We start from the raw sequence: 24994 nt of genomic DNA, 5'->3' as shown, positions 1-24994 counted from the left end.
AGCCCATGTGACCCCCGTTCAGAATGTCACCCGGAGCACCGCATTCAGACTCGCCTCTCCTCCCTCCCAAAGGACAGGCAGGGGCGGGCGCACCTGCTGGGCTGCGCGGTCGCCATGACAACTGTGGGGTTCCTGCGGGCGGGCAGACGTGGAGGCCAGGCCGCTTCTGCCCTGGAGAACACATGGTCCCGGACGCCTGCACAGTGGTCCTTCATGACCAGTGCTTCCCGCAGAACCAGACGCTGAGGCTGTGCGCAAGGTCCCTTCATCCCCTCTGCTGCTTCACGCCACCAGCTTCTGCACGAGCTGTTTACACAGAAATCTTTCCAAGGTCAAGGTTGTAAAAACACCATGATCACATCCTGCTGTGCGTCAGTGAGCTCCTGAATAGCTACCTCTCCAGATGGGTCTTATTTTTAGATTATAAGACTTTTACGATTTTGTTTCCCCCCTCCCCGGGAAGTAGATGTGCATGGGTTAGTACCGGGGCGCGGATTCTCTGCCCCTGGAGATCATGAAGTGTGAGGAGCCTCGGAGGCTCAGCCACCGACACCGAGGGGCCCTGGTGTCTGGGGCGGCGGGCGGCCCCGTGTGTGGCTCTGCTGCATGGCCCGGGGCTGTGGCTGGTGGCCAGCATGCGCTCCTGTTTCCCTGCCAGGCCTTCGCCACGACTCCCGGTGGTCTCAGTAGGACGAGAGTTCCGACCTATGGATGAAGAGCTGCCGTTCTTGTCTCTAGCCGTTCTCTTCATTTTCCCGAATCCTGCCACCTGTCCTGGGGCTCTTCCGCCTCTTCCAGGCTGCTTTGCTTCCTGACCCCAGGTCCAGGGCCCTGTGTGGGGCTGTCCTCCCAGGTGCAGTGTCCGCCTTGGGCGTCGGGCCCGGGGATAGGACGGTGCAGTCCACTGCTTCAGCCATGTTGGGAAGAGGATCCAGGGGTTCTCACTGGACAGGTTCTTCTCCTGGATGCTGAGCTACAGAGAGCAGAGCCAACGAAAGGCCTGCCTGGGGTCTCTTTCTCTCCGTCCCCGCCTCTCTCTTCTCTGCCTCCTCCCTTTGGTGTGTTAGGCCTCTCTCAGTGTCTTAGTCCACTGACATCAAGATATAAGTGGTAGTCTTTGGCTCCACACAGGGGCTGAGATTCCTGGAGAGAGAGAGAGGGTCAGGCAGGCTAGGCCCAGCCGCTCACTGGTGTGGACAGGCAGCAGAGGGCTGGCCGTGGGTCCGGGGCCATGACCGGTATGGGGACCAGACACAGCACAGTGTCGCCGCCTGGCTCTTGAATGTATATTTGTCTCAAGAACATACTTTGGAGAAGCATATGTTTGGCCGGACAAGATTCAAGCGTCTCTTATATCCCACGAGCAAAATATGTCAGAATCAGACGCAATTTATGTTCTGATCTATAGTTGAGTGTTCCAAGTAGCTGAGATTACAGGCATGTGCCTGTAAGCTGCCTGGCCCTGGAATTAAACAAGCCGGAAAGAAGACTGCCCTGGGGCCTGTGCCGGGCTCTGAAAGCAGCGGTGGAAAGCTTGGTTTGCACAAAACCTGCTGTGATCGCAGGAGGAGCCGGCCAGAGTCCGCCAGCCGAGCAGCGGCATGCCCGCCCGGCCTCTGTCCCTGAGTGGTGGGCACCGGCCTCTGTCCCTGAGCGGCGGCGTGCCTGCCTGGTCTCTGTCCCTGAGCGGTGCCCGCCCGGCCTCTGTCCCTGAGCGGTGCCCACCCAGCCTCTGTCCCTGAGTGGTGGGCACCAGCCTCTGTCCCTGAGTGGCGGCATGCCTGCCTGGTCTTTGTCCCTGAGCGGTGCCCGCCCGGCCTCTGTCCCTGAGCAGTGGGCGCCCGGCCTCTGTCCCTGAGCGGCGGCATCGATGTCACTCTGTGGCACAGTATTGCTCCCAGTGGCGAGTGTTTCAGCTCCGCGGCCAGCGACACCTGTGGTAAAGCTCGTTGGAGGAGGCCTCTCCCCCAGGGAGGGAGCCTTGAGTCCAAAGCGATCCCAGAGCACGGGAGTCAGCGCTGCGGTCAGGCACAGCTGTGCTTGGCGCCTGCGACATTCTTTACCCATGCGTCTCCTGCTTGCTGTGGTGAGCAGAGAGAGGTCTCCAAAGTCGCAGTCCTGGCCAAGAGAAAGCAGGTGCCATGAGCAGGAGGGGCAGGGTCTGGAGGGGGGCGGGCAGGTCCTCTGCTCGGGACTGCCCATCCCGGAACGAAGCCTCTGGTCTCCCAAGCGGACCAGGAGGGCGCCAGGGGACTGACTGTGTGGCTGAGCCTCTCTCTTCAGTGTCTCTGAGGACTACCACTGCAAAGGAAGACCATAAGGAAGTACAGACCCAGCGTGGCCAAAACTGACCACTTTCCACCAAAACCTTGTGCGGCATTTCCTTCTGTTTTTGTTATTTTGGTGCAGAACGAGGGCTCGAACTCAGCGCCTCACGCACTCTTTCTACCACTTGAGCTGCACCTCCACTTCTGGTGGTTCCCTGGAGAGAAGAGTCTCTCGGCTTTGCCTGCCTGGCTGGCTTTGAACCATGCCCCTCAGATCTCAGCCTCTTTGAGTAGCTGGGATTCCAGGCGTGAGCTACAGGTGCTCACTTTTAAATTTCCCGTTTTTTAAAGTTGGCACTCACATAGGTCTGACCTCCACCGGCTGGAGTCACGGAAGGAACGCCCAGAAGAAGGCATGGGAAGGGGGGAGGGGGAAGGTGGGGGGGGGGGAGAGAAGGCGGGTGGAACTCTTGAGGGGTTTGTGCCACTTCTAAACCGTGCTGTAAGTGTTCTCTTGAGAAAGCAAATGCCTTTTAAGCAGTCACTTAACTATCTCCTGGCGTTGTTACCTGTGGCGGCCCCCAGGGCCCCTCCTCGGAGGATGGAAGTTAATGGATGCGGCTTTCCTGTCCGCGCTCCTGCCAGCAGCCCCGCTCCAACAGGCAAAAGGCCTGTCCCTGGAGTTTCCGGCTGTACGGTTTCTAATGTTTTGCTCCCTTTCCCTTTGAAGTCATTATTCTGCCTTGCTCTAGAAGTAGTTTTATTCCTGGGGCCCTTTGGGGAGAGTCAGGTGTGGTTTATAAACCACCACGCACCATGCAGTGCGCTCCTGGGGTGAGGCCACATGCGCCCCGGGTACCAACGGCGCCCTGGGAGTGCACGGAACACAGCCCGGCTCCTCAGACGGGGGAGGGGGAGGGGGCCTGAGGGGGGAGGTCAAGGCAGGGGTGCTGGGGGAGGGACTCAGGTTTGTCCCTCTTCCATCAAGCACTTCTGACTCTTTGCCAGAGGGCTGAGTGGCAGTTTTAAAACCTAGACTCAGGTAGCCTGTGAGGAATGCGTCAGCGCGGGCGCTGGCCGGCAGCCAGGGCTCCCACGGAGGTGTGTGATCACCTCCACGTTCCCGCCTGGAAGGCCGGCCAGGCGCCAAGCCTTTCTCCCCCTCCTCCTCCCCCTCCTCCTCCCCCTTCTCCCCTCCCCCTCTTCTTTCCCCTCCTCCGTCTCCTCCTCTTCCGTCTCCCCCTCTTCCTCCCTCTTCTCCTCCCATCACCGTGTCCTCCGGTCCCCGTAGATGAGCCTGCTTTGAAGGTTTGATCTGAGGGTTTGCACACGTGGCTCGTGGCCCGTCCTCATTGGCTCTGCAGTGTATTTCTGAGGCTCCGTCCTTCTGTCCTTCTTCATGCGGAGCTCTGTTCTGTCCCGTGGCTTTGGCCCTGCTTGGCTCAGGCCCTAACGAGCACTGGGTTGTTTTCACGTTCTGAGGTTAGGGATGGTTCGGTGGCGTCTGGAGTTTTGGAGCTCCCCCGGTGGGCTGCTGCCTGGTTTCTGGAGGAACCACTGCCCAGCGCCACACCGCACCCTTCAGCGCCCAGGGCCTGTGTGCTGCTCCCACAGCAGGGGCATCCGAGCCCCAATCCCTGTCAGCCCTGGTCCGGTGGGAAGGGCTTGGGGGCAGCCTACAGGCTTTCAGCCCCGCAGGGCGAGGTGGATAGGGAGGACAGCCGAGCCGCAGGGGAGCGTGGTTTCCCCTGGGGCTGGGCGGTGTTTGAGTCTGCTTCCTTGCTAGCCGGTTAGAGACCTGCTCCTCAGCAGCAGGGGCTGCTTCCTCGCTAGCCGGTTAGAGACCTGCTCCTCAGCAGCAGGGGCTGCTTCCTCGCTAGCTGGTTAGAGACCTGCTCCCCAGTAGTGCAGCATGGTTGTCTACCCGGGCCGTACCATGTACTCAGGTTGTGTCTCTCAGTTCACAGGGTGTTGACTGGGTTGTCTCTTGGAAGGGTTAAATAGTTTTCTCAGATCACGTGTGGTGAGAGTTAGGACTAGAACCCTCCCTAAACCCAGGCCTTTGTGTCCACCTGGGGGGCCGGGCATCCGGGGTGGGCGGCCGCTCCTGAGTCGGGGTGCGGCAGAGAGCGTCAGCACCCTGGACAGCAGCGAAGCTGGGGTGGGGCCCTCAATCCCCCACACCCTTCCCTGCCGCTCCTCCAGCAGCTCCACCCATTTAGCCCCAGGTGCAGGCTGCTTCTGCCTTCTTTCTAGAATGCATTCCAGCTCTGACTTAAATGATCTTCGTTGTATGTTAATATAACTGACAATAATCACATCGTTTTATCAATAGTGGTCTTGTACTAGACTTGCATGCTAGAACGATGCGGTTTATATTTGAGCATAATGCGACTGCATATTTATAATTCATAAAGTAATTGCATGTGTCCAGAGATGAAGCTGGTTATAAAACTTTTACTGCTTTTCTCAACCCATAAAGCCCCCGAATGAATTAATAGATGGGAGGGAAACAAATGCGGGAAGCCAGTCAAGGCCAGTGTGTCAGCTGACACGGAAGTCATGAACGCGCTTCCTTCTGCCAGCAGGTCCTGCCTTGGACCCCTTCTCCCTCCCCGCAATTCTGTGGTGTCCTCCGGCCCTCATTCTGCACAAAAGAATCACTGAGGCTGGGCTGTGGACTCAGCACAGTCAGTGTGGTGCCTTCCTGAGGCTGGCACAGCAGCGCGTGCAGACACACACGCACACACTGGAACGCAAGGCCAAGTGGGAGGTGTGCACAGCTCTCTGTTTTTAGACGTGATGGAAGGAAAGGCATCCCGATTTTCTTAGCTCTCGTGTGGTGCCCGTCACCCCCGGCCCCGCTCAGGGGCTCCGTGTAGCCGTCCAGAGCCAGGCCCGGCACCTCCCTGTCCTCAGCCTGGAGCCCCAGGAAACGAGACGCAGGTGAGGAAGGTGTGGCGCAGGGGCTGGCGTTAGGGGCTCACCTTGAGAACCGCCCTGCCTGGGCTCGAACCCACCGCCCCTCCTGCGGTGCCGGGGGTGGCAGACTGCCTGTGAGCCGGTCCTGCTGAGCAGCTTCCTCCCTTGGTCTCTGCTGTCTGCTGGCCCTGAGCCTTCTCACTTTGCAAGGCTTTGGACGGAAAAGATCAGAGGTGACACCTGTTTGCATGGCTCAGCAGTTGAAAGGTCGGCGGCCAGGCCGCCCGTGTCCGTGTGAGTCCCGGTCAGGAAGCTCAGGCAGGAAGGACGCTGTGCAGCCGCTGTTACCCCAGCCGCTCCTCACTGCGGTCCCCGCAGCCCGTGAGTCACCGCTCACTGCTCACTCCAGGCTGTGGGCGTCTGTCACCAAACGTCAAGACCGGGCCCTGGCTGTGGCCAGCCGACCACCACGCCCACCCAGGCCAGGGGGACAGAGCGGGGCACGGGTGCAGGGGGCGGGGGAGAGGGGCTGAGCGCCGAGGCCCCGCGACTCCGAGTGTCAGCGTACCCCTCCTCCTGTGGGCTGTCCTCGTGGCCGCACCCACGCGATGGTCGTGTGTCGGTGACGAGCCCACATCCTCTGCTCGCCTTCTGGTCTCCAGCATGCAGCCGAAGCCTCGGGCCATCTCTGCTTTGCTGGGCGTCTCCGGGGTGGGCCTGTCCACTGGGAAAGGGTTCATTGGAGTGGTGGCGTGTCCTTGTGGCAGCCCAGGTCTACCAGATGTCTGTGACCAGGCCTTTCAGGGTGAGTCTCTCTCTGCTGCCCTCCAGGGTGGTCTTTTGCTCCCCCTGCGCTGCCCGCGTCGTTGTAGGACCACATTGCCCAGGTGGGCAGCTGTCCAGCTTGTCTCCCGAGGGTCAAGCCTGCGTCCACTGCCAGGCCGTGGGTGAAACCGCAGGCGCCCCCCGCACAGCCCCTGCTGGGCATCCAGGGAAACGCCAGCGTTGGGAGGCGGCTCGGGCTGGCACCTCTGTCCCCCCCTTTGGCCTGACCTGGGTGTTGGCTGGGGACCGGGCTCTGCGGGGCACTCCTGGGGCCCCTGTGGAGTTGTGCTGAGGTCCCCCTGTGTTAGGGGTGGGGCGTGCATTCGTCCTGGGGGCGACGTTGCTTTTCGGCACCCCTCTCTGTGGCCGGCTTCCTGTGGCGGGGACCGAAGTGTGGGTTCCCAAGTGTGGGTTCCCAAGTGTGGGTTCCCAAGTGTGGGTCCAGGCTGGGGCTGATCCGGGGGGCTGTTGGGAGACGTGTTCCTTCCCCCAGGAGCCCCGAGGGGTGCCGGGCTCTGTCTCCTGTGCTCGGTTTAGGCAGAGCCTGCTCTTTCTCCGGGAAGACTGATTTCATCAGGTTGCACACCGAGCGGGAGTGGGCGAGATGAAATAGAAATAAAGTCTATGGCTGAACACTTCCCTGTGGTCGCTGGGAGCCGGGCAAAAGACCCACGGAGCTCCCCTAGCGCTAAGTGCAGAGCGCTCAGGATTTTACTGTGCCGGCGCAGGCTCCGCCGCCCCAGACCCCAGACCCCGGGCTGTGGAGCTGGGATCAAGCCCGGCCCGGCGCGGGCTGTGGAGCTGGGATGGAGCCCGGCCCGGCCCGGGCTGTGGAGCTGGGATGAGCCCGGCCCTGCCCGGCTCCAGCTGGAGCCACTCTCATCAGCCCCTCCTTTTGCCCCAGGACAATGAACTGAAGGAAGTAGCCTGGGTGGACTGTGGCTGGAGACTCCATCATGCAGGCCTTCCTGCAAGAGCCCTGCCGCATGACCAGGTAAGAACCCCAGCCTCACCCAACCTAGAGGCCTGCGGGGAGGGGCGGGGGCCGTGGGGAGGCGCCTGAGACCCCGGGTCCCGGCACCGCGCCTGCGATCCGCCCGCCCCTGTCCGGTAGCCTTGTGCACCCTGCCAGCCACCGCCGCCCGGCAGCTCCCTGGCCACGCCCGTGTGGAGCCGCTCACTCCACGGTGCCACCCTGCAGATGCCCGGCCTCTCGCATCCTCTAGCGCTTCACCATGCTCGACTTCGCTGCCTTCCTGCTTGTCTGTCAGGAGTTAAGAGCCACAGTAGGGATAGAGACCCTGAGCATGGGAAGGAGCCGTGGTGGCCCACGCGGGAAGCAAACCTGAGTGGGGTCACTCACACCCTGCTCACTGCACCGCTGGATGGGCACCCCAAGACTTGAAGGCAGAGTTTCAAAGGCACATTTGTGCACTCGCATTACCAGTGACTGCGGCCAGAAGCTGGAGACAGCCCAAGCTTCCCTAAGTGGATGGATAACCAGACAGACCATGGCACAGGCCATAGCACAGGCCACAGCACAGGCCACAGCACACAGACCACGGCACAGGCCACAGCACACAGACCACGGCACAGGCCATGACAAGACCACGGCACAGGCCACAGCACAGACAAACAGTAGCACCTGGCTCAGCCTTGAAGGGAAGGAAATTCTGACAGAGGCTGCCATGTGGATGAAGCTTAGGGCTTATGTGGAATGCTGTAAGACAAATCATTCCATTTCCACTCAGTGCCAGAGTAGCCAAACCAAGGTGGAAAACGCCGCGGAGGGGGTGGGCGGGGGAGGGGGGGAAGCTGGGACTGAGCTTTAGCTGGGGAAGATGAGAATGTTCTGGACCGGACTGCGGTGCTATAGGATAGGTGTCCTGAGGTGTAACTGTGCGGCGGTAACGCTTCTGTGCACTTATCCTGTTTAGAAGTGGGAGGACTTTGCGCCCTTGCCCCTCCCCTTGGCGCCCTCACGCCCGGGGAGGTCTGGAAAGGTGAATGGCGGTGCCGGGCGGCCCAGCCTGGCAGGGCTGACGAAGCCGCGGGCGGGGACTGGGGCGGCCGTCCCCTGCCTCCCTCCCCACTCCATGCCCGCCCCCCACGCCCACCCACACTCCCATCCTGGGCAGGGGCTGGGCAGCGACTCAGGAGCATGGGCGGCACGGGGCCCTGCGGGCATCCAGCGCCCACGCTGTCAGGGGCAGGTGGAGCCTCAGCTCTGCACAGTGTCTCCCCTCCTCACCCCTGCAGACAGCCTCTCCTCACCTCTCCCCTGCAGACAGCCTCTCCCCTCCTCACCCCTGCAGACAGCCTCTCCTCTCCTCACCCCTGCAGACAGCCTCTCCCCTCCTCACCCCTGCAGACAGCCTCTCCCCTCCTCACCCCTGCAGACAGCCTCTCCTCACCTCTCCCCTGCAGACAGCCTCTCCCCTCCTCACCCCTGCAGACAGCCTCTCCCCTCCTCACCCCTGCAGACAGCCTCTCCCCTCCTCACCCCTGCAGACAGCCTCTCCCCTCCTCACCCCTGCAGACAGCCTCTCCTCACCTCTCCCCTGCAGACAGCCTCTCCCCTCCTCACCCCTGCAGACAGCCTCTCCTCTCCTCTCCCCTGCAGACAGCCTCTCCCCTCCTCACCCCTGCAGACAGCCTCTCCCCTCCTCACCCCTGCAGTCAGCCTCTCCTCACCTCACCCCTGCAGACAGCCTCTCCTCTCCTCTCCCCTGCAGACAGCCTCTCCTCACCCCTGCAGTCAGCCTCTCCTCTCCTCTCCCCTGCAGACAGCCTCTCCTCACCCCTGCAGTCAGCCTCTCCTCTCCTCTCCCCTGCAGACAGCCTCTCCTCACCCCTGCAGACAGCCTCTCCTCTCCTCTCCCCTGCAGACAGCCTCTCCCCTCCTCACCCCTGCAGACAGCCTCTCCTCTCCTCACCCCTGCAGACAGCCTCTCCTCTCCCCTGCAGTCAGCCTCTCCTCTCCTCTCCCCTGCAGTCAGCCTCTCCTCTCCTCTCCCCTGCAGTCAGCCTCTCCTCTCCTCACCCCTGCAGACAGCCTCTCCTCTCCTCACCCCTGCAGACAGCCTCTCCTCTCCTCTCCCCTGCAGTCAGCCTCTCCTCTCCTCTCCTCTCCCCTGCAGACAGCCTCTCCTCACCCCTGCAGACAGCCTCTCCTCTCCTCTCCCCTGCGGTCAGCCTCTCCTCACCCCTGAGGTCAGCCTCTCCCCTCCTCACCCCTGCAGACAGCCTCTCCTCCCTTTAGGTGCTGTTCCCTTGAACTCCATGAAGTTCATCTTTATCTTTCCCTGAAGGTCTGAGATTTCCACTCAGCCGCCCTCCCGGCCCACCAACCCCCCCCCAACTCAGCCCCCCCCCCCAGCCCAGCCGTCCCCACCCCTGGCCCAGCCCTGTCCTGGCCCAGCCTACCCAGCAGACCCAGCCCCCCCAAGGCCTCTTCCCCCCCAGTCCCCCCCAAACCCCCTCCCAGCCCAGCCTGCCCAGCAAGCCCAGCAGCCTCCCCCACCCCCAGTCCCCCTCCCAGCCCAGCCTGCCCAGCAGGCCCAGCAGCCTCCCCCCCCAGTCCCCCTCCCAGCCCAGCCTGCCCAGCAAGCCCAGCAGCCTCCCCCACCCCCAGTCCCCCTCCCAGCCCAGCCTGCCCAGCAGGTCCAGCCCCCCTCTTGGCCCAGTCCCCCTCCCGGCCCAGCCTGCCCAGCAGGCCCAGCAGCCTCCCCCCCCCCAGTTCCCCTCCCAGCCCAGCCTGCCCAGCAGGCCCAGCCCCTCTCTTGGCCCAGCCCAGCCTGCCCAGCAGGCCCAGCAGCCTCCCCCCCCCAGTCTCCCTCCCAGCCCAGCCTGCCCAGCAGCAGGCCCAGCCCCCCTCCCGGCCCAGCCTGCCCAGCAGGCCTAGCAGCCTCCCCTCCCCAGCCCCCCTCCCGGCCCAGCCTGCCCAGCAGGCCCGGGGCAGAGCGCACCCACAGCGCATGCTGTGCGTGCTGTGCGCAGGAGGCCAGTGACTCACTGGGACAGCCGGCAGAGACTCGCCAGCCCGTCCCACCCCCTCACCAGCCCTGCTCGGCTCCGCTCCCCTCACACCGCCTGGGCAGCCTGCTATACATACAGGGACAGACAGACAGGCAGACAGAGAGACAGCAGCTCCCCACAGGCAGGGCTGAGCGGCTGTGGGTGGGGGTGGCCGGGCAGGGGTGGGCAGGGCCTCTGGAGAAGGGCATGAGCACCTCACACCCCCCAGGCCCCCCAGGCCCATGGCAGGCAGGCGGGGCCCTCTCCCCATGGAGGTGGGCCTGTGCCGCGGTCCCGTGCCGCGGTCCCAGCTCCAGAGCCACGCCCTTCCCTCGGGCCTGTGCCGCGGTCCCGTGCCGCGGTCCCAGCTGTCCACCCCCGCAGGGAAGGTGGCGCTGGGTGCCTTGGTGGCCAGGGTCCGTGTGTGCCCGCCAGCAGGCAGGGCCTGAGGGGAACCGCGCGGAGGGGATCCAGACCCCAGAAAAGGCTGCGCTCTGGCCTCATGACTGCCTTCCCCCAGGGTCGAGACAGAGTCCTCATGTCTTGGTCGGGGGACCGGGGCGGCTGTGAGGACCCCAGGCCCGGCCGCTGCCCCCGCGGCTGCTGTCCCAGCTCCTGCAGGGTCTTTGGGAAGAGTCTGGATTTTCCCCTCTGAATTCCATGTGAAGTTCTAGATAGTTCCAGCAGGGACAGCTAGGATGAGCGCTCCAGAAAGCCCCTTCGGGTTCTAGGCACCTGCTGGTCTCCCGTGGGGACGGGACGGGCGCTGGGCCGGCCCGGGCCCCGTCCAGGCTCGGGGTGAGGACGGTTAGACTTAGGCGCACGGGCGGGTTCATGGTGGGGTCCCGGCGGCACTGCTGGGCCTGGAACTGCCACGCCTGCGTCCGGTGCCCATGCAGTCTGCGGTCCCCTGGCTGACCTCACAGCAGGGTGCTCTGGAAGCTGTCATTTGGGGTTGGGGGAGAGGGAAAGAGGGTCCATCAGCGGCCAAAGTGGTCACTTCCATATGGGGTTATTGTGGCCCCCCCCAGTGCTAGAATGCCCCCTGGACTCCAGGTCTGCAGTGGCGAGGGGCGCCAGGGCGCGTGGAGGGGGCGCCAGGGGGCGTGGAGGGGGCGCCAGGAGGCGTGGAGGGGGCGCCAGGGGGCGTGGAGGGGGCGCCAGGGGGCGTGGAGGGGGCGCCAGGGCGTGTGGAGGGGGCGCCAGGGGGCGTGGAGGGGGCGCCAGGGGGCGTGGAGGGGGCGCCAGGGCGCGTGGAGGGGGCGCCAGGGGGCGTGGAGGGGGCGCCAGGGGGCGCCAGGGGGCGCCAGGGGGCGTGGAGGGGGCGCCAGGGGGCGTGGAGGGGGCGCCAGGGGGCGTGGAGGGGGCGCCAGGGCGCGTGGAGGGGGCGCCAGGGGGCGTGGAGGGGGCGCCAGGGGGCGCCAGGGGGCGCCAGGGCGCGTGGAGGGGGCGCCAGGGGGCGCCAGGGCGCGTGGAGGGGGCGCCAGGGGGCGTGGAGGGGGCGCCAGGGGGCGCCAGGGCGCGTGGAGGGGGCGCCAGGGGGCGTGGAGGGGGCGCCAGGGGGCGCCAGGGGGCGCCAGGGGGCGCCAGGGCGCGTGGAGGGGGCGCCAGGGCGCGTGGAGGGGGCGCCAGGGGGCACCAGGGGGTGTGGCGTGGGCATGGCGGGGCACGAAAGGGGCGTGGCATGGGCGTGGCATGGCGGCGTGGCGTGGCGGGGGCGTGGTGGCGTGGCGTGGAGGGGCGTGGCGGGGCATAGAGGGGGCGTGGCGTGGGCGTGGCATGGCGGCGTGGTGTGGCGTGGCGTGGAGGGGCGTGGCGTGGCGGGGCATGGAGGGGGCGTGGCGGGGCGTGGCGTGGCGTGGCGTGGCGTGACGGCCCCGCCCCGGCTCCGCTCCGCTCCTAGGTAAGGGCCGAGTGCGCCTGGCTGCTGCACAGACTCACCGCGGTGACCAGAGAGCGCGACCTGGCCGTGGAGGAGAAGCACCGGCTCCTTGGCAAGCTGGAGAATCTGGAACAGGTCCTGAAGGTAGGCCGGCTTCGTGCCGAGGGGCGGCCGGCGCCCGGCCCGCGCCGCTGCCCCAGAGCCCGGACAGCCGGAGCGCTCGAGCCGCCGCCGCGTCCGCAACAAGATGGCGCCCGGCGGCCCAGGCTGCGGGTGGCGTGGCGGGCCGGCCGTCCGCGGCGCCCCGGGCCGCGCTTCGCTCCCATTTATACCGCTGGCGAGGACGCGTGCCGTGCCGTCCCGGTGCGGGGCCGACCCGATGTAGGGGCGGCACTGTGGCGTGGGGAGGCGGGAGGGTGCTCTGCTTGGAGGGGCGCGCTCCTCCTGTTGGTGAGCAGAGGGAGGTCTTTGTGAGGGGTGCAAGCCGTGGGTACCGTCAGCCTCTGGGGTGTTGGGTTCCAGGTGGAATTCTGCGGGTGCAAAGGTCCTGTGGTTACTGGGTGACCCGAGGGATGCCCCACATGGCAAGGGCCGGGAGGGCAGGCCTGGGGCGTTACTCAGCTGGGTGGCGGGACAGGCAGGGTCTGACAGAATTCCAAGGACTTTGGAACTCGTCTGAAGTATCGTGTTTGTCATGTAACATGGATATAGACAAAGATGGCTGTCCTAGACCCAGTGGCTTTAGGCCATAGCCATGGGTCGTTGCTAATGAGGATTGGAGGAAGGGAAGAATGAAGGATTGGATGACTGGAGGACTGGAGGACTAGAGGACCGGAGGAAGGGGGGACTGGAGGACTAGATGACTGGCGGACTGGAGGCTTGGTGGAGCTGCTTCCCAGCCTGGCTCGCTGAGAGGCCGCAGCCCTCCCCGGGCGGCCCTCCTGCCCCCCCCCCCCCATCCAGCTGGGGCACGAGAGGAGCAGGCAAGGGTGGCCGCAGGCTCGTCACCCCTGGTGTCATAGTGACCTCAGGGGCCTCCCGGCGCAGGCTGGTGGGAGAGAGGCTCTGCCTGCACGGGGCAGCTGGGAGCCGCGCCTCCGTCACAGACGCCCTGGGCCAGGGGCTCGCAACGCCTCGCTCAGCTGAAGGCTCGCCCTCAACTCACGCCTGCCTAGGGTTGTGGGAGCGTGTGCAGGGCTGTGGACAGGTGCCCAGGACACGGAGACAGACAGACAGTCCACCCAGGACACGGAGACAGACAGACAGTCCACCCAGGACACGGAGACAGTCCACCCAGGACATGGAGACAGACAGGCAGTCCACCCAGAACATGGAGACAGACAGACAGTCTACCCAGGACATGGAGACAGTCCACCCAGGACACGGACACAGACAGACAGTCCACCCAGGACATGGAGACAGACAGACAGTCCACCCAGGACATGGAGACAGACAGACAGTCCACCCAGAACATGGAGACAGACAGTCCACCCAGGACATGGAGACAGACAGACAGTCCATCCAGGACACGGAGACAGACAGACAGTCCACCCAGGACATGGTGACAGACAGTCCACCCAGGACATGGAGACAGACAGACAGTCCACCCAGGACATGGAGACAGACAGACAGTCCATCCAGGACATGGAGACAGACAGACAGTCCACCCAGGACATGGAGACAGACAGACAGTCCACCCAGGACATGGAGACAGACAGTCCATCCAGGACATGGAGACAGACAGACAGTCCATCCAGGACATGGAGACAGTCCACCCAGGACATGGAGACAGACAGACAGTCCACCCAGGACATGGTGACAGACAGACAGTCCATCCAGGACATGGAGACAGACAGACAGTCCACCCAGGACATGGTGACAGTCAGTCCACCCAGGACACGGAGACAGTCCACCCAGAACATGGAGACAGACAGACAGTCCACCCAGGACATGGAGACAGTCCACCCAGGACATGGAGACAGACAGACAGTCCACCCAGGACACGGAGACAGACAGACAGTCCACCCAGGACATGGTGACAGTCCACTCAGGAGATAGTTTACCTAGGACACAGTCCACCCAGGAGATAATGACCATCCACTCAGGACACAGTCCACCCAGGACACAGTCCACTCAGGACACAGTCCACCCAGGAGACAGTCCACCCAGGAGACAGTCCACCCAGGAGATAATGACAGTCCACCCAGGAGACAGTCCACTCAGGACACAGTCCACCCAGGACACAGTCCACCCAGGAGACAGTCCACCCAGGAGATAATGACAGTCCACTCAGGAGATAGTGACCATCCACTCAGGACACAGTCCACCCAGGAGACAGTCCACCCAGGAGACAGTCCACCCAGGAGATAGTGACAGTCCACTCAGGAGATAGTGACCATCCACCCAGGAGACAGTCCACCCAGGAGACAGTCCACCCAGGAGACAGTCCACCCAGGAGATAGTGACAGTCCACTCAGGAGATAGTGACCGTCCACCCAGGACACAGTCCACCCAGGAGACAGTCCACCCAGGAGATAATGACCATCCACTCAGGACACAGTCCACCCAGGAGACAGTCCACCCAGGAGACAGTCCACCCAGGAGATAGTGACCGTCCACCCAGGAGATAATGACCATCCACCCAGGACACAGTCCACCCAGGAGACAGTCCACCCAGGAGATAGTGACAGTCCACTCAGGAGATAGTGACAGTCCACCCAGGAGATAGTGACAGTCCACTCAGGAGATAGTGACCATCCACTCAGGACACAGTCCACCCAGGAGACAGCAGGAGCTGCACTGGGGCAGGAGCCTGGCCTCCAGCCGAGTCCTTGGACCAGTTGCCGTGTGGAGCGTGTTCTGAGGCGGAGTTGAGTGGCTTCAGGTCTGACAGTCTTGGATGGGGGTTTGCTGATGGAAACCTTAGGGATGGGGCTGCCATCGGCCGCCACTGTGCTCATGGCAATGCTTGGTGACCTTGTGCTGTCCAGGGCAGAGCTCTGGGCTCCTGCAGGTGGCTTGGTCTGTTGCTGGAGGATGGGGAGGGCTCTGGTGTCTGCACTGAGACGTGGGACTCCCGTTGTCTGAGAGGTGTGACGTCACACCTGGCTTCACACCTCGGGGTGACAGGCAGTGGAGACAGTGTCAGCAGACAAAGAAGAATGTTTGTCTTGGGTTCTGTGGCAGCCTCACAGCCAGACCCAAGCCAGGGGCCTCCGTGTCTGTCTGCACGGATTGCTCTGGTGCACTGGTGTTATTCTGCCCAAATATCACCGGCGGACGGGCAGCTTGTCTTGAGTCTGATGACAGTTCGGCCAGAGACAGCAGGTGGACTTCTCCCTATGGCTCTGTAGTTGCTCTGCAGATGGAGTCCAGGCCTGTCCCACTGTCCCCAGAGGCCCTCGTGGCGGTGTTGGGGATGGCCATCGAGGGGTGCTGGGGCTGTCTGCGCGGGCTCAGTTGAGGAGGAAGTGCGGTCATTTGCTGCGAACTCCGGCTTCCTGCAGGCCTGCAGTGCCCGCAGTAACCAGAGAACCCACCTGAAGACCCGGGCCGCCCTTGAGGTGTCTCAGCACCCTCCCCATCTGTCCAACCGTCCATCTGTCTGTCCATCCATCCGTCTGTCTATCCCGTGCTGCCTCCTTGGCCACAGCTTCCTGGCACTGGGCCGCTGGCCTGAGTGCAGACTTCTCGCACTCAGAGGTGGCGTGGCTCTGGAGAGAGAGCCTGCTCCGGAGGCATCCTGGGGCCTCTGCTTCCTGTTAGGACACACAGCTCTCCCGGCATCCCCTCCCCAGGCAGGCAGAGCAGCCTCACCTTCGGCCTCTGGAGGAGGGGTAATTCAGTTTGCACCAGTTTGTGTCTGGCAGGCAAGCTTCCTTGGGAAGAGGCCCTGACATTTGTGGGCTACTTAAACGCTGGTGTTAATGTCGACACACAGCTATAAATATCACCGCTTTAAAAATAAATCCTGCCTTAGGCAGTGTACTGCAGACAGTGGGTTTTTCTTCCTGCCTTGATGCAACATCTCCTGCATCATCTGGTACATCATCCTGTGCATCATCTCCTTCATCATCTGGTGCATCATCCCGTGCATCATCCTGTGCACCATCTGGTGCATCATCCCATGCATCATCCTGCACACCATCTTGTGCATCATCTGGTGCATTATCCTGCGCATCATCCTGTGCATCATCCTGCGCACCATCCCATGCATCATCTGGTGCATCATCCCATGCGTCATCTAATGCATCATAATGTGCATCATCTGGTGCATTATCCTGTGCATCACCTTGTTCATCATCTCATGCATCACATTATCCTGCGCATCATCTTGTGCACCATCCTGGTGCTTTTTCATTGTGAAGCTCTCCATACAGAATGACAGGGCTTGGAGGGTGTGAGAGAGAAGCAGGGGGCTCTCTTGTGAGATTCTGTCTATGGTAGGAGCTAGAGGCTTCTGATTCCTCTGGGGGTCTGGAGCCCTGTGCTCCCAGGACGGCCAGCAGAGGGACCCTTGAGGAGAAGCCCCCACTGGCCATGGGCGGTGTCCTCTGTAGGCAGAGACACAGGCTGTGATGCAGGAGGGAGGATGGCTACATGAAGACTTCCTAAGGGGGCGTCCCCGGGAACAATGGACCTTCCTACACCACAGTAGCTGTGGGACCTTGTCCAGGAGGTTGGCTGCAAGGAGGAGCACACAACAGACCAGGAAGCCAGCCTCAGCATCCACGGCCTGTCTAGGCCACTTGGTTTCCAATCACCATTCCCAGTAACATTCCACCAGCATTCCACCACCATTCCACCAGCATTCCATCACCATCACCATTCCACCACCATTCCACCACCATTCCACCACCATTCCACCACCATCACCATTCCACTACCATTGCACCACCATTGCACCACCATCACCATCACCATTGCACCACCATTCCCAGCACAACCTGGGCAGCAGCTGTGCACATGGTGCTTGGCCCTGTCCGGAGGGGTTTAGTGTAGGTGTGTGCAGAGGACATCACTGTGTAAGAGGCTGGCCTCCAGGAGGGTCCTGGGTGAGCTCTCTGGACCCCCAGGGATGGGAGTGTGTGCGAGGGTGTGTCTGTCGCTCCCACCGTCCAGTCCCAGCCTGATCACGTTGCCCTACTCACCTGACGCCGTTTGGTGAGGTTTTGCTTGCATTTTGGGGAATTCTGTGTTCCCAGCATCCCATGTTCCTCGGTTTCCATAGCAACCATGAAACCAGCACTTGTCTGCTGAGGTGTGGGGTAATTACAGCTCTGGAGTCCCGGGAAGGGTTGGTGGAGACGGCGGAGGGGACATGGAGGTCATGGGAGGGGCGGCTTTGCTTTAAAGGCAAGCAAGCGATACAGCCCCAGCCGAAGCGGGCGCAGGCCTCGCCCTGCCGCGGGAGAGGTGCCAGCGCTGACCGGGGCAGGCGGGCCTGCGGCCTCCCGGTGTCCAGCCCCTCGGGTCCCTCCTCCACGTGAGGCCAGCACCTGGGGGCTGTGGGGGGCTCCTCCCCAGCCCTCCCCCCCGTGTGACTCCTGGCCTACCATCCCCTCAGACACGAAAACAAATGTAAAACACCAAACCAATAAAATTGCCAAACAGTAGCTATAAACAAGTCACCAGTCAGTGCACACGGCGGGAGGGAGACGGGGGTCTGCTGTGACCCCTGACCTCAGGGGCCGCTCAGAAGTGGAGGACCACGGAGGAGTTGGGGTGTCAGAGGTCACCGTGACACCTGCGCAGTGGAGCACAGTGGGTAAGGACCGGACCCAGGCTGGCTTTCCAGCCGCGACCAGCAGGGGGCGCCGAGGCCTGGGCACAGCCCCCCAGGGCAGCCTGGTGGTCACCTGCCTAGCTGTCACCCGCCTTGGGACTTTCCCAGGGGACAAATGAAGGGACAGAACCCAAGCCTCCGGCTCTGCGGAGGTCCTGGGCTCTGGGATTGATAGGCCCTGGGATTGATGGGCAAGAATGACACTCTGCCGTGCCTCAGTTTCCCTTCTGTGGAATGGGCCAGCTCCGGCTTTCAGCTTCTGGGATGGGTCGAGGGTCACTTGTGCAGATCGGAGGCAGGGCATGGTGGGGGGGAGGGGAGGTGGTGCCCCCTCCATTGTCTGTGGGGACGGGGGAGGACGGGGCCTCTCTGCCCCCACTGCCATCCCGGGGCTCACAGATGCTCCAGCACCGAGAATATAAAAGCCAACGCCGGGGAGGCAGGCTGGAGGGGCGCAGGGTTCCCCTCGCTGCGGGCTGTGGGGAAGCCGGGGGGGGGGGAACGGGGGCGGGCGCTCCGTGGCGTGCTGCACGCGTCCCGGGTGCGGGCACCGAGCGGCTGGCGGTGGGCGCGGAGGGAGGCGCTCAGGGCTCGCTGTCTCCACAGCATATGCGTGAGGCTGCGGAGCGGCGGCAGCAGCTGGAGTTGGAGCATGAGCAAGCCCTGGCCGTTCTCAACGCCAAGCAGCGGGAAATCGAGCTTCTGCAGAAGGTGAGGTGGCAGTGGGGGCTGGGATGGCGTGCCTGTGCGTGTCGTGCAGGCCTGCAGCCTGCGTGTGTGCATGTGTGAATGTGTGTGGGTGTCTGTGAGTGCACCCAAGTGGGGGTGGGGGAAGGGAGAGAGACAGAGGGGAGAGAGAGTCTGGGGGCCCAGGCCACTCTGCCCTTCCTCTCCTCCTGACAGAGGTGGCGGTGCTTCTCTTAGGGACTTGAAGCCCTGTCCTGTAATGTCCTTACCGGCCAGCCCTTGCAAGGGACCTCGCAAGGGAGGCTGGGACATCGTAGGGAAAGGTCACCGCGAGCAGCGGTGCCTGGCTTCGGCACCCCAGACCTGACCCCGGCCTGGCTGCCTGTGGGAACCGCAGGGCCAGGCCAGGACTTTCCTCTTGGTGCTGTGTGAGTGGATTCGATCGAATGCCCACAGAAGGGCCACGTCTGTGTGTTTGAGCGGCATCCACACACTGCCTCCAGCAACAGTCGTATCTGCTAGCGTGAGGCTTTTTACAGGGTGGGTATGTTTTGTTTTGTTTTGTGCCAATCCTGGGGCTTGAACTCAGGGCCTAGGCGAGCACTCTGCCACTTGACCCACAGCTCCACTTCCAGCTTTTTGGTGGTTTATTAGAGATAAGAGTCTCATGGAATTTCCTGCTCAGGCTGGCTTTGAACCGCGATCCTCAGATCTCAGCCTCCTGAGTAGCTAGGATTACAGGCATGAGCCACCTGTGCCCAGCTTATATGATGTGTCTTTAAGTAAATCAACTTGGTGAGCAACACTTGTAGCATGTTCCATGAGAGAGAGAGAGAGAGAGAGAGAGAGAGAGAGAGAGAGAGAGAGAGAGAGAGAGAGAGGAGGGAAATGAAGATGAGGAGAGGAAGGAGGAAGAGGGCGGAGGGGAGGGAAGAAGGGCTGTGGTCCAGGCTGTGTCCTGTGTGTCCTCTGATGGCATGGGTTGAGAAGTTCATCTCAGCTTCATCACCAGCTTTGTCCACTGTTTAATGACAGGGAAACAATGCTAGGAGCCCCAGGGAACGCAAACCCAAGAGTCCCTGTCCCCGCTCCCTGCCCTTCCTCCTCCCATGGGGCAGAGAGCACCTACTGGGGTGGCCGAGGGCTTTGGGCTGGGCCGCGGTGCAGGGTCTGTAGCTGCTGGTTCAACGCCGGCCGGCAGGCAGCAGGAGCCCCCTCCGCGCTCCGTGGAGCCTTCTGTCCACACCCCTGCCTTGCCAGGTCTTCCGTCTGACCACGAAGAGCTCGCTTGCAGACCCGGCCTGGCTGGCGGTAGGAACCTCCGCTCCCCCTGCCAGAGTTTATTAGCGAGAGGCGGCGGGCAGACGCTCTGATACCCCGTCTCTCGTCATTTGCCAAGATCTTGCGTTCAGGACAGATTTCATTAAGCCAGTGCTGATGGGGACGGACGGCGCTCCACGACCTGTCATAGCAGGTTGGCCGGCACAGCGGGCAGCAGTCACCTCATCTAGGAGGCATTCCGCTGCGTAGCACTCTGCTGCCCAGGCCGAAGGCCTTCCTTCCGGTGGCCGGGCCGGGCCGGGGAGGAACCGGCATCGCCCACTGCAGCGTGGAAGCCAGGTCCCCAGGCGGGGTCTTTTATAGGCAGATAAGAAATCTGCAGAAATACAGATGTTGCTCAGTAAGGATGGCAGGGCCGCGTTTCTCTGGAGCCAGCGTGGCGGGTACTAAGCATCTGCGCCAGTGCCGTCATCCAGCTCCTCTACCTCTCCAGGGCATCACACAATTTCCTCTCCCCCTCTGTCCCTGAGCTCTTCATTTTGTTTTGAACATGCTAAGCTTCATCCAAGGGAGGGGGCGCAGGGGAAGAGAACCGCGGTGAACCATCGCAGTGCTGCCAGGTTCGCTTGTCTTTGTCTTCCTAGGGTCTTGCTCACATCTGAGCTGCGTTTCGCCTGTTTTAGGGGACAGTCTCCCACCCCAAGCCAAGTTCTTTTTCTCCAACTTGTGTTGCCCGTGGCTGTGCCTGTGCAGGGGTGCCTGGCCCTGGCCGCTCAGCCCGGCCCATCTGGGGTTTGGTGGGAGAAGCAGGGGGATCGTGTGAGGCTGGCCCTGAAGAGCACAGGGAGAGCCAGACGCTAGCGGCTCACACCGGTAATGCCAGCTACTCAGGAGTCTGAGGTCTGGAGAAGAGCAGAATGAGGCCAGCCTGGGCAGAGAAGTCAGTGAGACTCCACCTCCAATTAACCATCCAAAAGCAGGGCTGAGGTATGGCTTAAGTGGTAGAGTGCCCGCCGAGCAGGAGCAAGGCCCTGACTTCAAGCCGCCAACGGTGAGGCCAGGTGACTCCAGCCCTGGCTGCCTGGCGGCTCTAAGCAGCCACAGCCACGCTCTGCCTTGCCAGCTTCTCACGGGATCCACTCGCCAGGCAATTGATCATTGAGCGCCTCCTGTCAGCACGCATCTGGGGCGTGGCAGAAAGTGAGACCGGGTGAGAAGGGGCTGCGATTAGTGATCACAGACGTCCCAGCCCGCCTGTGGATGCTTCGTGGTGCCCCCCCCATGCAGCCCCCCCCCATTCCCCCGCCGATCCTGCTGCTGGCCCAGGGATTCAGTGTCTGGTCGGCTCCTGTCCTGTCTCCGTGCAGGAGCACAGGACTGTGCACACTTCAGCTCACCCCGAAGCCGGCCTTGCTCGGCACCCTCTTCTGTGAGACTCAGCCTCTCCTCTGAGCAGCTGGGGCCAAGCGAGCCCGGAGAAGCGGGCACCACCATGGCGTGTGTGTGGGCCCGGCACCGGCTGGGTGTCTGCTCTTCCCTCCCTGAGCGCAGAGCACTGGGCGGAGCGCTGTCAAGGGAGCAGTGACCTCGCCCAAGTGTTTGTGTGTGTTTTGGCGGCATGGGCCAGGGAGCTCTGGTCCCGGCGCCCGCCGGGCGGGTGCCCCACCACCGGATGCGTGCGTGGCCGTGTGGGTTGTTTTGAATGTGGGGCCTCACTCTATGTCTGGGCTGGCCTGCCCTGCAGAGGACCGAGCCAGGGCCCCTGCTTGAGGGCCCGCAGTTCTCATCAGTCCTTCTGTGGGGCTCGTGGATCTAACGCCACTCAGAGGGCCTTGCTCTGATCTGGTCTGACCACAGCCATCACCCCAAAACACTCACGCCCCAAGGGACAGCTGCCGCCTCGTGTGTGTGTGTCTTTGCAGACCGTTGCCTGGCTGAGGGCTGTCCCAGGTCTAACCGTGGGTCCGTGTCAGGCGTCTCTGGCGTCGGGAGGAGCACGGGCATCCGTGGGGGCTGTGACTCCATCCCCGGGAGACCATGCGTTCACACACTGGCTCCCGAAGCCTCGCTTGAGTGGCTGCTGACACTTTGCAAGAATCCAGCCCTGCCAATTTTTAACTTAAATTTAGCCAGCTCTTCTGCTGGCCCAAATGGCCCAGCTTGGAGGTAGCGTGCGAAAAAAGAGAAAAAACAAAAAACAAAAAGCCAAACCCCCGATTCTCATCCGGAGCCGGAAGCGAAGTCTCTCCTGCCAGTCTCGCCTCGCCAGGCTGCCGGGGGCTCTGTTGATTTTAATCCTGGCAGCTGAGAGCTCTCAGACGCAGCCGGGTAGATGGCAGAATTATTTATATATAGTCCCTGTATGTTCCCCGGCTGTTCGTCTTTTTTCTTCTTCCCATTTTGTTCTTTATTATTGCTCGTGTTGCTTTTGCTTTGAAAGGAGCCATGTTTGGCAGTCAGTGCTTAGTGGAACTCAAGAATGGTACAATTCCTGGTGGTCCACGGTAGCCCCGCTCCGAAGCCCTCTTTGGAAGTGTGTGAGAATGGAGCGGGTGTGAATGAAAGAAGGGAATGTGGAAATCTCAGGCTAGTTTGCTTCCAGCCTCTCCGAGCCAAGCGCTTCCCTCCTCCCCACCCACACACAATCTTGCGAGCGGGAAGCCGAAGCTGCTGAGATAATGTTCCTTGCTCATCTGCGGTCTCTCCGCGTCCAGCACTCATTATTCTCTGAGAGTCCTGGATGAGAGTGTCTCCTCAGAACGCATGCTCCTTCTTGGTTCCCTTCTGGTTTTCTTTTTGAGACAGTCTCGGTATGTAGTTCAGGCTGGTCTCAGCCCTCCAGGCACAGGGATTATAGGTGTACACTGCCCTACCTGACTGTAGAGCTCAGTATTTTCATGGCTCTTCATCTTTCGGAACTGGAGGCATGGGGTAGCAGTGTGGCTCGAGTGGTAAAGTTCAGGGAGCTGTGTCCAGTCTCCTCTCAGCAACCCCAAAACCACTAAGAAGGTTCGTGAGGCTGATTTAGGGGGGTGCTCAGCTTAGCATGGGGTGCACACGGGACCCTGCAACCTGGTCTTGTCTGCCCCATCGTGCAAATGGCCAAATGGCTGCCCCATGAGCCAAACACTGAGAGCCAGGAGCTATATATTGTATGCAGCTTCTCCTGTTGGAGAGAGGGCTCGGGAATTCAGGGCTCACAGGCCAGGCCTGTAGGATTGTGAGGGCTGGGACTCGGTGCTGCGTTCCAGCTCCGGGAGGGGAGTTGGGGCCCAGGGACAGCCTCCCTCCACCCCTCCCCCACGCCCAGGCCCGGGGAGCCTGCGGAGAGCAGGGCTGTGGGGGTCGAGTTCTCAGAGCCGCATCGCGCGCCCTAAGCTGGCGTGGGCATCGGGGAGGAGGAGGAGTCCAACCACGACGCGTGTGAATGCCCTCCACAGATGGCTCACGGGGCCTGTGCTCAGGCCCCGCAGCACACCGAGCGCAGCCAAGCCCATTCCGTCGGGCCCCGTGATTTAGGAGCTTAGTGGAGAAGAACAGCACAGGTGCACAGCCTGGCTGCCCAGATCCTCCCCTCACACTCGCCCTCCTCTCTCCCATCAACAGGCTCAGGTTAAGGCTAAGAAGGAGCACGAAGGTGCGGTGCAGCTGTTAGAGGTGAGCAAGAGGCGCCTCCTCTGGGGGCCGGGGAGGGGGGGCTGGGGAGGGGGCGCTGAGAAAGGGGGCTGGGAGGGGGGGCTGAGAAAGGGGGCTGGGAGGGGGGCTGGGGAGGGGGGCTGGGGGAGGGGGGCTGGGAGGGGGCCAGGGAGGGGGGCTGGGGAGGGGGGGCTGAGAAAGGGGGCTGGGAGGGGGGGCTGGGGGAAGGGGGGCTGGGGAGGGGGGGCTGAGAAAGGGGGCTGGGAGGGGGGGCTGGGGGAGGGGGGGCTGGGGGAAGGGGGGCTGGGGAGGGGGGCTGAGAAAGGGGGCTGGGAGGGGGGGCTGGGGGAGGGGGGCTGGGGAGGGGGGGCTGAGAAAGGGGGCTGGGAGGGGGGGCTGGGGGAAGGGGGGCTGGGGAGGGGGGGCTGAGAAAGGGGGCTGGGAGGGGGGGCTGGGGGAGGGGGGGCTGGGGGAAGGGGGGCTGGGGAGGGGGGGCTGAGAAAGGGGGCTGGGAGGGGGGGCTGGGGGAGGGGGGGCTGGGGGAAGGGGGGCTGGGGAGGGGGGGGCTGAGAAAGGGGGCTGGGAGGGGGGGCTGGGGGAGGGGGGGCTGGGGAGGGGGGGCTGAGAAAGGGGGCTGGGAGGGGGGGCTGGGGGAGGGGGGGCTGGGGAGGGGGGGCTGAGAAAGGGGGCTGGGAGGGGGAGCCGGGGAGGGGGGACTGAGAAAGGGGGCTGGGAGGGGGGCCGGGGGAGGGGGGCCGGGGGAGGGGGGCTGGGGAGGGAGCTGGGAGGGGGGCCGGGGGAGGGGGGCCAGGGGAGGGGGGCTGGGGAGGGGGGGCTGAGAAAGGGGGCCGGGAGGGGGGCTGGGGAGGGGGGGCTGAGAAAGGGGGCTGGGAGGGGGGCTGGGGAGGGGGGGCTGGGGGAGGGGGGGCTGGGAGGGGGCCAGGGAGGGGGGGCTGGGGAGGGGGGGGCTGAGAAAGGGGGCTGGGAGGGGGGCCGGGAGGGGGCTGGGGGAGGGGGGCCGGAGGGGGGGGCTGGGAGGGGGGCTGGGAGGGGGGCCGGGAGGGGGGGCTGGGGAGGGGGGGCTGAGAAAGGGGGCTGGGAGGGGGAGCCGGGGAGGGGGGACTGAGAAAGGGGGCTGGGAGGGGGGCCGGGGGAGGGGGGCCGGGGGAGGGGGGCTGGGGAGGGGGGGCTGAGAAAGGGGGCCGGGAGGGGGGCTGGGGAGGGGGGCTGAGAAAGGGGGCTGGGAGGGGGGCTGGGGAGGGGGGACTGGGGGAGGGGGGGCTGGGAGGGGGCCAGGGAGGGGGGGCTGGGGAGGGGGGCTGAGAAAGGGGGCTGGGAGGAGGGCCGGGAGGGGGCCGGGGGAGGGGGGCCGGAGAGGGGGGGCTGGGAGGGGGGCTGGGAGGGGGGCCAGGAGGGGGGGCTGGGGAGGGGGGGCTGGGGAGGGGGGCCAGGGAGGGGGCTGGGAGGGGGCCGGGGGAGAGCACAAGGCCACACAGACATGATGAACGGCGCCCACAGGACGTCCTCTGTGTCCCTGTTGTGCCTCTTCATTTTGTCCTCACGATCAAGCCGCCCCATCCCACACACGAGGAAACTGAGGCAGAGAGAGGTGGAGCTGGGGTCTCCCGGGGTCAGAGCTGGGGTCAGAGCCGGGAGGACGGCTCTCTTGGGGGAGCATTTCCCCAAGAGGAG

General features: G+C 63.5%; 1 protein-coding gene across 7 annotated transcripts in view; it reads left to right on the top strand.

The window, feature by feature from the left end:
• Window positions 1-5133: 5133 nt before the first annotated feature.
• The window catches only part of Rimbp2 (RIMS binding protein 2), a 60220-nt gene continuing 40359 nt past the window's right edge, over window positions 5134-24994 (top strand). For 6 of the 7 annotated variants that reach the window (XM_070024906.1, XM_070024901.1, XM_070024908.1 and 3 more), the window contains exons 1-5: window positions 5930-5994; window positions 6919-7008; window positions 11935-12057; window positions 18305-18409; window positions 23273-23323. In XM_070024906.1, the coding sequence (XP_069881007.1) occupies window positions 5971-5994; window positions 6919-7008; window positions 11935-12057; window positions 18305-18409; window positions 23273-23323 (393 nt within the window). In that variant the 5' untranslated portion in view covers window positions 5930-5970. Of the gene's footprint in view, window positions 5214-5929; window positions 5995-6918; window positions 7009-11934; window positions 12058-18304; window positions 18410-23272; window positions 23324-24994 lie in introns of those variants that run through there. The other variant, XM_070024904.1, reaches the window with a different exon arrangement.

This window comes from Dipodomys merriami, unplaced genomic scaffold, assembly GCF_024711535.1.
Source record: "Dipodomys merriami isolate MVZ:Mamm:240054 unplaced genomic scaffold, mDipMer1.0.p SCAF_163, whole genome shotgun sequence".
NCBI lineage: Eukaryota > Metazoa > Chordata > Mammalia > Rodentia > Heteromyidae > Dipodomys > Dipodomys merriami.
The sequence above is the reverse complement of the archived record's forward strand: the minus strand, read 5'-3'. Positions and strand labels throughout refer to the sequence as shown.